This window comes from Centruroides vittatus, unplaced genomic scaffold (genome assembly GCF_030686945.1).
Source record: "Centruroides vittatus isolate TY-2023 unplaced genomic scaffold, ASM3068694v2 contig_990, whole genome shotgun sequence".
Classification (NCBI taxonomy): Eukaryota; Metazoa; Arthropoda; class Arachnida; order Scorpiones; family Buthidae; genus Centruroides; species Centruroides vittatus.
In genome coordinates this window covers 412,912-426,238 of record NW_027122659.1, presented here as the reverse complement: position 1 = coordinate 426,238, position 13,327 = coordinate 412,912, and the positions used below count along the sequence as shown (strand labels likewise).

General features: G+C 29.7%; 1 protein-coding gene across 1 annotated transcript in view; it reads left to right on the top strand.

Moving 5' to 3' along the window:
* LOC136986101 (nuclear pore membrane glycoprotein 210-like) overlaps nt 1-3,242 on the top strand; it is a 42,792-nt gene extending 39,550 nt beyond the window's left edge. Inside the window, exons 20-24 of the mRNA XM_067283566.1 lie at nt 2,239-2,329; nt 2,494-2,686; nt 2,758-2,861; nt 2,947-3,021; nt 3,116-3,242. Coding sequence (XP_067139667.1) covers nt 2,239-2,329; nt 2,494-2,686; nt 2,758-2,861; nt 2,947-3,021; nt 3,116-3,154 — 502 coding nt within the window. The 3' untranslated portion in view covers nt 3,155-3,242. The remainder of the gene's footprint in view (nt 1-2,238; nt 2,330-2,493; nt 2,687-2,757; nt 2,862-2,946; nt 3,022-3,115) is intronic.
* The last annotated feature ends 10,085 nt before the right edge of the window (nt 3,243-13,327 follow it).

Genomic DNA, 13,327 nt, shown 5'->3' with positions numbered 1-13,327 from the left:
AAAAATAAATGTAGTAATTAACTTTTTATTTATTTATTTCATATTTGCAGACTAAAAAAATTATGAGTCACAAGTAGGCGTCAATTAACTACTACGGCGCGGAAAAAAACGTAAAATTTATTCTGGCCCATGTTATAAAAAGGGTTGCCCACCCTAGACTAGATTTATAACAACCCAACCGATAGGAGTTTACTGGCACGTTTTTATGATAGTTCTGTATAGTTGACAGGAGTTTAAAAACACTCCATTAAAATATTTGATATATTTATTCTGCGTTTATTCCGCTCTCCCATCTTATATTACTTAAGGATTTCGATGTTAAACCGGTGATATTACGATTTAGTATGTCCCATCTGTAAGGGGATGCAGAAAAAACGTGTACAATTCTAGTACTGCGTTAAAAAATTAACTGTTACTTTGACAGCATCATTTACAACCAAATTTAATGAATGAGACGTACAGTACATACAATGGTACAAAAAAAGCTCTAGAATTTATTTTCCTTAAATTTACGATTTATATATCTGTTGTCATAAAAATTTGTCTTTCCACTGTTTTCCCAAGACTACAGATATTCAGGTACAAAGTAACTGGTTTCGACTTATTTCTACTTAAGAAGTGACTAAGTAATTAAGAGATTAGGGAATGGGGACATAAATAAAATCCTGTTGAAAGAGCCAGAATTTTACTTCAACAAAAGCTTAACAGAACCAATCACTCGCTCAGTACAGTGGGAAACTGATTTCCGTGTACACCTGGTATTAAAATGAATTAATTAGAAAACGAATGACTATTAAGTTTAACATAGTTAGATTTTTACAGCTACGGTGAGAAACGTTTAAAATTTACAACAGCCCTGTGGCGTCCTTTGAGATATAGTAGTGATGCAACAAAAGAGGCATTTGACATTGACCGGTATCGGCACCCTCGGGATTTGGCACGCACATACTCACTACACACCTACCTGGACCGTCACTAGTTCCATCCATTAGCTACTCGTATCAAGATATTTGACTAAGTGGATTGTTTTAAGATTTAAAAAGTAAAGAATATTTTATGTTATTTTTATGTACATTTCTTTACAAAGCTATATTTTAATTATAATTTTTTTTAAAAGTATATTAATACAATCGAACAATACATTGTACCAGGTATGTATATCCACCGCACATTTTATTTCACCGAGTAAGTTTTTATAATTTATTTTTAATTTTAGCCCTTATATCGTGGCTAGCGATTCAGAATGTAATTGTGATATTAAAAATACATTTAGAGAAGTCTACAGTTTTTACTGGCTTATCGAACAAATGAATACGAATGGACCCTAGACCAGTGATTCTTAACAGGGGGCCGCGGCCCCTGGGGGTCCATAAGAAGTTTGCCGGGGGCCGCCAAATTATGCAAAATTTCCTTCAGAATATAATAAAAAGAAAATTGATGTATAATCCGAATATCGTATTGAAAAGTGAAATAAGAAAGATAAAGTTTTCCTATTTAGTTTTTATTTATTTATTTTGTATTTCTTCCTACATACAACTTTGTTAGTACAGAAGAAATAAATGTAAATATGCTACTTATATCGCAGTATTTACTTCTTTTATTCCAAAGCAATTTTAAGAAACTATTAATGCTTGGAATTTTAAAAATAATTAGGAAAAATAGTAGGCTTTGAAAATTTAAATATTTTTGCAAAATTTATGCAAAATCCTTACGACAAGTGGGCGTTTTAGTTTTAGTTTAGTTTTAGCATCGACATTGGATCGATTTATCGACATGTTTCTTATTTTATTTTCTGTTAAAAATTAATGAGTTTTCATGTTTAATTGTGAAGTTTGAATGTTATTTAAATAGATAATGAAATAATAAAGTTATGATTTACATTTATTATATAAAAAATAAAGCAATAATAAAAAAATCAATTTATTATAGATAAATTATCAAATTATCAAATATAAATTATTATTAAAAAATGGGGGTCACAAAAAAATTATGAAATATTTGGTGGGCGGCGAGTATAAAAAGGTTAAGAACCACTGCCCTAGACCATCACTGACGCGCAATTAACTGATTGCCCCTGGAAGTCGGCTTCTTACAGAAACACAGCTTCCCTGTCATCAAATGTCACGGCACGCCACTGATGCAATGAACCTTATTGAAATAATTCAATATGAACTGAGATTTACCAATACTGTTCTATTAAATCTAAATTTTAAAAAATTTTTAACTTCTATTGTTTAGATTTGTCTGTGCAACTCCTAATTCTCTTCATCTTAGAATACATAAAGTATTTCAAAAAAGAGCAACTACTTCCTCACTTGCAATATCTACTGTAAGTTAATTTAGCTTTTGACATTAATGTTTTGGTTTCTAAATATATTGTATACAGTGTTCCAAAAAGAATGCTATTATTTTAAATTACTATAATTTTCATTTTGGAAGGCCCTGTTTACTATCATATTCATAAAATAAAATAAAATAAATTATTTATTTTAGATTTCTACTCAGAAAAATAAACAAATTGAAGTTGATCTTTGGATAAAAGACAATATTGGCAGGAAATTTTCTAACATATCGTCTTTAGATATTCATTGGAAATTATCTGATTACACGCTCGCAAAGCTTGAAAATCACAGGGATGTTATAAATGAAATTAATGGTGCTCATGGATACAAGAAAATTACCAGAAGTAAGAAAAATAAGTTTCAAAGTGAAAAAATATGTATATTTTTGATGAAACACTTTATCTTTTTCTTACAGGTTATCAAATATTGAATTTAACTGGAAAAGAAGGGGTATTAAAGATCACAGCAAATGTTAAAGGTTATCAAAAGCAAATACTTAAAAATTTTAGTATTGAAGAAGTGAGTATCATTTGTTATGAATATGTTGTTTGCATATTTATGAGAAATATTTTGGTTACAAATAAATTTAAACATGTTTCTTTAGAGAAATATAACACCAATCAGTGAAAGCATTGAATTAAAATTAGTGAAGTCTAACAATCTCCAATCAGATAATCAAGTAAGAAATTTTTCAGAATTAAATCTGATTTTTTGTTTATTTATATTATTGTGTAATTTTTATTTCATTTATATATATATTTTTTTATTTATAGGAGGAATCTTGCACTAAAGACAATTGTCCTAAATTATAACTTATCATATTTTATATTTTTAGATAATCAATAAGAACAATTTTTATTATGAAATGTTGTTATAATAAAAGAAGAATAAATTGAAGTTAATTTTTTCTGAATGCTAGTAATTATATATTGTTAAAGAAGTTCTGTTACAAATATATTTTTAAAACATTTTTCTGTTTTATGCTATGCACTTTTCCCAAAGACAGACTTATCACAGTGGATTAATCACACAACAAAATGACCTTGAGACATAATTTACAGAGTAATTATATTTACTTTATAATATGTATTTTGAACATAATGGGTCCCTCTTCATTCTTAATAAATAGATCTGTTTTTAGAATTGTACGAGTGTGTGTATACACTAGTAATTTCATAATAAAAACCTCATAACATATATACATGTGACAAAACTCTACCAAACAGGTTATATCCAAAATGTATATCATAAAATAAGTGGATAGAATTACTCTGTGTTTAAGGTCATTCTGTTCCATGTTTAATCCACTGCGATAGATCTAAAAGTGCATAGTACTGTACAAAATATACAAAGCAAGACAATAGACGAAAAGTGATAAGAATAATAAAAATATATTTTTCATTTTTTTATGATCTAATTTGAGTTATATTTATAAGTTATTTTATAATTACTATGCATTAAATAAATGTATTAATAAATTAAATAATCCATTATACAATAATTTGTTAAAATTTTTTTACAATGTCAAGAGTATTAATATAACTATTTTGAAAAATTGTAAATTCATACATTGTAAATAATTTTTTATTAATGAAATAAATATCATTTTTTAAGATAAAATCAAAGTTAAATTGATGAATGAAATATATGCAAAATGATTAATAATATAAATATCATTTACAAATTAACATATTTACTTATGTTTAATATTAAGTTCGTACTGTATCAATTATTATAAAGTAATTTAGCTGCAATGTCAAAAAGTTGTAAACCTGGTAAACTTTCACTGTCGTCCCTCTCTCCTTCCATAATCTCAAGAATGGCGTTAGATAAATGAAAATCAAGACCAGATATGGAAAGTTTAGGGGCGGGAGACTTCAATTAACTATATATGAACTACTGTTTTGATCCAGAAGTCATGTATTTAAATTCAGAAATTTTCTCTTGAACAGAGTTATATACATGACTGGCATGACTTTATTGTTAACAGGAAAAGAATGATGTACAGGGGCGAGACACTACTAAACTTAAAAATTGCTCATTTATATTTCTATGTTGTTATTGTTATTTCTTTTCAACTCTTTCTGTCCTGTGGGCACTAAAAGGATCTTCTTTCCATACCCAATGGGGCAACCAGGTGGAAAGAGATGAAGCCCAACATATCTGGGACAGATGCCCATGAAAATTTCTGGGAGTTGCCAATTTAGATTTGATCCGAGGTCTCCAGAATGGTAGGCTGATACCTCTACTGGCTGTCGTCTGGTCATTATTATACTTATATTAGTTTTTAACATAAGATAAACAAATTAAATTGATTTTTTTCAACTATGAAAATATTCTTTCTGTATGATTCCAATAAAATGAATTTTCTGAATAAACTTTTATTTTTAATTTATAATTTCCTCCTAATTTCATTAGTAACTGAATATTTTTTGGTTTAAATAAGCTCTTATTAGCATTTATTTTTTATCATCAATAGTTATAGAATTTATCTATCTTTTTTGTTAAATTTATCAATAACACATGTACAAGATGCTTTCAAAAAGTTCAAGAAATGAACATGTAAAATAAAAACCATCAAAAATATGTTTGTGTAAAATACTATCATGTAAACACATGAAATTGATCATATGTAAATTAAAAAAATTGTATTTTTACATGTGATTGCTATCTTGTAAACACACAAAACTAATCATAGAACATGCACAATTGTAATACTTCTTTATTTTAAAAATCAAGCAGCAAAATTTTTTAAAAATTTGTCATGGAAGGTTTAAAAGGACAGATAATATACAGGGTGTCTCAAAAATGTACCGACAAACTTTTAGGGGAGGTAGATAACATCTAAAGGAATGAGAATTGGATAGGAATCCATAACTGGAAACATCACTGTAAGTCAATAGGCAGCCATACCTTTTATCATCCCACATGACCACCGCGAACTCTCTGATCTTTCTGGAACAGGTTCTACCGGCCTTACTTGAAGATGTTCCAGCAAACTTTTAGCGGCAGTACCGACAAACTTTTAGCGGCGGTAGTTATCTACCACCACTAAAAGTTTGTCGGTACATTTTTGAGACACTCTGTATATCAAATTAGGAAAATATCCAACAGAAATATGCATCAAGATATGAAAATCTTACAGAGAAGAAGCTATATTAGAATCAAGACATCACAAATGGTATAAATTATTCAAAATTGGATGAATCACTATAACTGATCAACATAGGGAGTGACTCCAAACTAAGAGAAACAGTGAAAAATGTTAAAAAAGTTTTTGATCAGTCATTAGTGTGGATAGAAGAGCAATTATTTGAGAGATTGTAGAATGGCTTAGGAAGATACTATGCCATCATATTGCAAGATTTTAAGTTGAGATGTGAACCAGCAAAGTTTGTGTTGTAGTTTCTCTTGGACCCATGAAAACAACTACACATAGAAATCTTTCAGAATATGTTCAAGACATTTGATTATGACCCAGGTTGAATTGAGAACATCATTATTGGTGACAAAACTTGTGTATGCCTCAGAGAATGAAACCATGAGACAACAAGTTTTGTGGTTTTATTCAACGAGAGCTGAGCCTAGACCAGAAAAGTGTAATACCAAAAAGTCAAACATTAAGACTTAGTTGGTAACATTTTTGATTCAAAGGGTCTTTTTATTATGAATTTATTCCTGAATGCAAAACAATGAATAAACATTTTTATCTTAACATTTTATGGCAATTACATGATGCAATTTGCCTGAAATAACCTGAAAATTTGGTACAGAAAACTTGAAAATATTTTATAATTCCTGTCCAAATATAGCCATTAAATTATTACTGATTTGATAAATCATGGAATTATTATTCTTTCACGATCATCATATTCTCCTAATTTTAAGGACTTTTATTTCTCCGAAGTTTTTCAACCTCATGTAAAGAACTTTAAAAGGAAATAGTTTGAGATAAAAGAACTCAGACAAGATGAATTGAAGAAAACTTTACAATCTTTGAAAGAAGCTGATTTTTCTGAATTGATGGAGGAAGTATATTGATACTCAGAATGATTATTTTAAAAAATATTAAATAAATTTCTTTATATCCTACATTTTGATTTTTTTGAGCCCTTCCTGAAACTTTTTGAACATATCTTGTAGATGATATTAATAAGTTTAATGAAAAAAATTAATTTTACAAACAATATATACTGCATATTTTTAGTTTGCACAATATATATATATCCATTCTGTATATAAAACACTTGACTTAACATCATCACAATACAGAAATGGCAGCACTGAAAATCAAAGAATTGTCCCAAAGTTTTTGTTTTGAATAGTCTATATTGGGAGTAAGGAGACAAAGCAAGTGGAGAACCGAGGGAAATGAAACACAGGGAGGTCAGACCATTCCTGTGGGAGGTCGAGTGAAGCAAGTGGGGAGTGGGCCACTCATTTACGAATTCTATTATTATTCACAAATCTGCTGATTTGTAAAATAATAAATCTAAATTTTTTGTTCAACAGTTTATAGATCAAATGTGTTATAAACATTTGAATAGAATGTTTGAAAATAAATGATTATTGATAAATATATAAACAAGTTGGCAAAGCCCCCTATTTGTAAATATATAGGCTAGTGATCATTACTCTAGTATGATTTTTTAACCACATAATAAATGCTTTAAATTAAATCTTTTCACAGTATTTTAATTACTCATATTTAGCATTTTTTATTATTAACTATTTCTATTATTTGTTTAATTAAAAGACTATATAAATGATACTTCATTTTTCAACAATGGTAATAAGAATGTATTGTATAGAAATCTTTACAATCAGCAGCAATAATCACATAAAAAAATACAAAATGAGAGAAATATTATTTGTGTATTATTATGTAAATTCTGTATATTATTATGTAAAGTACAGTATATCAAAAACACAAATTAAATCATTTAAGATAAATTTATCCAATAAATTATCCAGTGGCATATCCAGGATTTTGAAAATATGGATGCTGCTCAAGGCAGATTTGCAGGGTACAAAAATACATTCTTCCTGTCATTTTTCAGAAAATGTTACTCGGTTACCAGTACTTTAGAATTACCTTAGGTAACTAACTTTTTACATCATTCTTTTTTCATTAGCTTTTGAAAATTGAAGCCCTTGGGGACATGCAATGCTAACCCTCAGTTGTTGGCATTCTGAGGTACAGTATTCAATTATGAATAATGCACCCCAGTGGCGTGCTGTCCATGGAAGCGGTGGAAGTGCCGCTTCCCTTGTATTTTCTAAAATATAAATACATACTGTGCGATTATTTTCATATTTTAACATACTTTGAATTAATTAAAATTATAATTTTATTATAACTGCATTATGTATCTTATTAAAAATTTCTATACTACATATAAAAAACAATGATAGGATTGCTATTGTATATTCAAATATAAATTCATATATGCATATTCCCAATGGAAGCATGTATTGTCAAATACAGGACAGCTTCCATGGTGAAAATATTTGAATGAAAGTAGCCAGATTACACACATTTGTGCATGCGCTTTACAGAGCACCAACCTCACGTGGTATAGCTTGTGGATGCTACATACCAAAATATTGTATAAAGCTTCCAATAATTCTATCCAAGGCCGGCACAACTTCACTATCATCAAATGTCACTGCACACCACCGATGCACCCTACACATCAATATCAGTTAGAGAAAAAGTATGTGAATGATATGTCTCTGATGAGATGGGTTTCTGAAGCATATCAAGCTTTCTATTACCAAATCAAGACAAATGACACTGTTGTGACGAGGTAAACATCAATGAATAGCACAGAGAAAAATAAGTTAATGTAAACAAAAATATTAGGTGGAAATAAAAAGTATTTTCTAGATGATATTTTTTGGTTTTCAATAAGCAATGCTGTGAGAATTGCAAAAATTCTTGCAGACATATAATGCTTTCCACATTACTTTGATCCATGAAATAGTTCTTGCAGGATTTTTATTGGATAATCATAATCTTTTCTGTTTTGAGCATCAGATGACAGCCACATCTACAGGAAAAGTTTGGAGAACAAAAATATTAACACCTATTCATACAATTTTAGGATTTTTTTCAAATGTTTGATTAGCACTATACATCCCCGAGGGCTTCTTCAATTGTTAAATGGAAGATGGAAAATGGATAATTGATGATTTTGAATTGAAAGATTGATTATAAATTATAATTTTACTATTCCAAAGTGAGAAACAATAAAGCTATAAAACATTACATTTCTTATTTTTACTAGAAATTATCAAAATTACAATTATTTAGAATTCATATGTAATTATCTTTCGTCTATGCTTTGCACTTTTTGACACAAGAAATATCAGTCAAAATTTCTATGTTTGTATTAGATTACTTTCTGCCATTGAAGTTGTGTGATATGCATTATTATATTTATTTTTATTTTCAAGTAACAAAACTAATTGCTTTGGTATCAATGGGAGCTGCATGCTTTAAGTACCCCGCTGGATATGCCCCAGCAGGGGTGTTTATGGCATTCAGCTTTCATGTTAAATGATTGAAATTAGGGAAAGCCTTTTTTGCTCTCTCTGTCTTGTGGGTATTAAGAGGACCTTTTTCCATGCTTGTCATAGGTTTGGCTGGTCCACAATGGAAACATTCTGATGGTTAGGACCCTATGTGTCCTGAAAAATTTTTGGGGAATTGTTCACCAGATTTAATTCTAGATCCCCAGATTGGGGTAGGCTGATGCCTTAACTGCCTCAGCCATCTGACTATCAGAAGTCTGTCTCAATTGATCACACACCTGCTTCACATTTCACTCACAGGTTTCTTCTGTTCTGATAGGTGCAGCAACCTATCAATGGTCAGTGTATCTTCTTTACATTGATATGTGTTGAAGGTTAAAAGATATGTGCTTCAAAATTTGAAGTTTTCAAAGGCTTTTTGGCCCATTTTTAGGGTATCAACACTATGATGAGCTGGAAAGCCTGCAAGCATTATTTTAGGTAGAATTTTCATCTTAATTTCCAAAAAAAACAGAGAACAATATGTTTAAGCTCATACATTAAAGTAATATTCAGAAGCAATCTATTTTTTTTTTTGCTAACTTTCTATTATTGATCAAGTTACATATATAAACCATGTTATAATTTTCTTATTTGTATTAAAAATAAGCTATGAGAGTGCAAGTTTAATTTTTTTTTCTTTACAGATACAGATAAAATGGCTTAAAAATTTGTTTTATAGTTTCTACTCAATTTGATTGTTTGTTTGATATAAATATAAACTATTAGAAACTTATTTTAATTTGTGAAAACTGGTAATATCCAACACAGAAATATCTATAGGTATCCCTTGCTTAATGTGCGAAATTAATTGCAACAATCCCTTTATGTATGTTGAAGAAGTTTTAATTAATGTGGCTTTACCAGCTGTCTTTACTTACCATAGATACCATATTTGATTAACACAATTTTGATATACACAGTAACATCAAGGGATTAATTAACTGTGTTAATCAAAGGATACCTGTATTTGTGTTTATTAAATTTTTACAGAAACATATTTAAAACAGAAAATATATATTGTGCTTTAAACATATTCACTTTTATGAAATGTAAATTGTATTATAATTTTGATTTACAAGTCTCCAATTCTATTTTTGACAACATTTAATGATCAAATTTTTAAAATGGAAAGTGGCTTTTGATTCTCAATGTCTAATCTCTGTTTTTTATCTGGACTGTTTTCAAATTTGGATAACAAAACTTCAGACTTTGTACAAGTCAAAGGAAAATCCATATTTTCCTTCCTTATTGCCATGAAGATACTAGTTCCACAGCTCTCAACCTGTAATTCTGAAAAAAGCTGACAGCCAAAATTTTAATTGAAATTTGGTGGTTTTGAAAATTTTGATAGGATTATCTGTACAAGGTATACGGAAGTGATAATCTTATTTAACAATTTATTAAGGTGACCAACTTTTTTATAATGAAAAGGAGGACACATAAATTGAAGGAAAAAATTTTGTAAATAAAAGAAACATTTTATTCATTACAATAATAATACACTATAATAATGTCTACTGCATGCACAGTAGTGTAGCTAGCATGGGTTACACCTGGGCTGGTTAAAAATCACTGAACACTGATAGTTGATCATACATTTGCATCTGACCAGGCTGACTACATGGAATTTTCTGGGTTTTCTTCACATGTTCAACACCAGTATATAAGTATATACTGGTATATACTTATATGTTCAACACCAGTATATACTTATATACTGGTGTTGAACATGTACACTAAATATATAATATATATATAACACCAGTATAAAACCAAATAGTGGCCAGTTTTTCACAGACGGTTCTTTTGGGAAGCATCCTTTCTTGGCAGATTGCCTATGTGTTATATTGCTACATCCCATTAAATCAATCAATCTCGAAATGAAACACTTAAAGCTTGATAATTGGAGGCGTCATCAAAAAATGCCAAACATAGCAGACGTGCACAATGCCTGCAGAAAACTAATTGTCCACACAAAAGGTGGACAATTTATAGCTCTGGAACTCTAATCTTACTACACTGTCATAACTTTTCTGTGGATACTTCAGATTTATCTTTCTTTCTCTACCCATTGCAGTTCAAGCTTATTTATAATAGCCTATATTTTTTTGAGCGAGATTTTAGAAAAATGTTTTTCATTTTTAACTTTTTCCACCCTGTAGGCATAAATGGGACCTCTTTTCTAGACCTATTGTGTTTGGAATGACCGAGGCCCGACTATTCATGAAAATTCCTGGGGAGTTACTTATTGAGATTTGATCCCAGCTCCCTAGAGCAGCGGTTCTTAACCATTTTATATTTGCGGCCCACCAAATATTTCATAATTTTTTGTCACCCCCATATTTTTAACGATAGTTTATATTTGTTAAATTATCTATAATAATTTGATTTTTTTATATAATAATGAAATAATAAAGTTATGATTTACATTTATCTATTTAAATAACATTCAAACTTCACAATTAAACATGAAAACTCATTAATTTTTAACAAAAAATAAAATAAGAAACATGTCGATAAATCGATCCAAAGTCAATGCTAAAACTAAAACACCCACAACTTCTCGTAAAGGTTTTGCATGTCTTTTGCAAAAATATTTAAATTTTCAAAGCCTACTACTAAGTCTACTATTTTTCCTAATTATTTTTATAATTCCAGGCATTAATAGTTTCTTAGAATTGCTTTGAAATAAAAGAAGTAAATACTGTGGTGTAAGTAGCATATTTGCATTTATTTCTTCTGTACTAACAAAGTTGTATGTAGGAAAAAAAAAAACTAAATAGGAAAACTTTATCTTTCTTATTTCACTTTTCAATACAATATTTGGTTATACATCAATTTTCCTTTTATTATATTCTGAAGGAAATTTTGCATAATTCGGCAGTCCCCTGGCAAACTTCTTATGGACTCCCAGGGGCCACGGCTCCCGTTAAGAGTCACTGCCCTAGAGCAATAAGCCAATGCCTGAACTGCTTCAGCAATCCTGACACTACATCTGTCTCTTCCAACTTACGTGCCGCAAGAATGTTTTTAGATATGTTATAGAAATATTTAAATATTTTCTAGAATTTTAAATAAGTTCTTTTTTAAAATATCATTTATCATTCATTTTTTTTAACTGCCAGCAAATTGAGGTATTAACTAAAATGCTGATTGTTGGTGCATCAGCATACCAATCATAAAAGTTGCATGCATCTGTGCATAAGCTAGCATACCAACTCCTTGAAACTTCTGTAAGTCTTGCAGCTAACCAGCTTAAAGACTAACTCTTTATGCATTGATTCAAATAATCTTATTTTTATAGCATATTTGTAAAATTGTGAGGCTTTTGTCTAGGTAAATTTAACTTATTATCTGTATTATCAAATCTTTTTAAAAATAAACCATAATTTATTTTAACAATTATGGTATCACAAGAATCATATTAAATTCGGTGTGTCGATAATCCAAAAAAGTTGGTAAACACTACTAATTTTATTGCCAACTATTTGATCTCATCCTTTCATATGAAATCCAAAAATCAGCAGCAACTGCTTACATCTTCCTACATTCTGTAATATTCAAAATTACCTTTAATTGAATTTTTGCTTCCTTTATCTTTTTTGCATGATAAAAATATCCAACAAGATATTACATCATTGAATTATGAGCACAGTACATTATTATTATTCTTGCAAAATATATTTTATTTAATAGAAAAAATGAAAACAAATCCTTTTCAGTTTGACATGTTTTAATTTTTTGCAATCATTTTGTTATTCTTAAGATTGCTGAAAGGGAAGATGATATAACTTTCCATACAGGAAAGCATATGATTCAGTTTATTTGCTATGATTAAAAATTTATCGGGCTGCAATTCGAAAAAACTGTAGACCTATAAATTCCCACTGTCGACCGTCTGTCCTTAATCACAAGAATAGAGTTAGATAGACGAAAGACGAGATTGGATATGGATGGCTCAGGGACAGGAGACCCCAATTAACTATATACAAACTTCTTGCGCAAACCAGAAGTCACATTATTTCAATTCAAAAATTTTCTCCCAGATGTTAATGACCTGTATGACACTATTTTTATCAGGAAAAGTATGATGTATGGGGACGAGACACTACAGCAACTTTTGTATACATAAGATCTACTTTCTATCTTAAAAATGCGTCGCGATCTGACTTGTTGTCATAGGCATAGTGTAAGTGGGGAGGGGGAGGTGTGAAATACATACTATGTTTATACACTGTGTTTCAGTACGTGGTGCACTGCTTATGAGTCGAGTCATAACTGCATGCATACTGTTGTGTTCGGTTACAAATATAATGCATTAAGTCAAGACATTGCGAGTGATCGACCAAAATTGGCTTGGAGATCGACTTGTTGGCCACCCCTGCACTACAGTACTAATTTGAGGT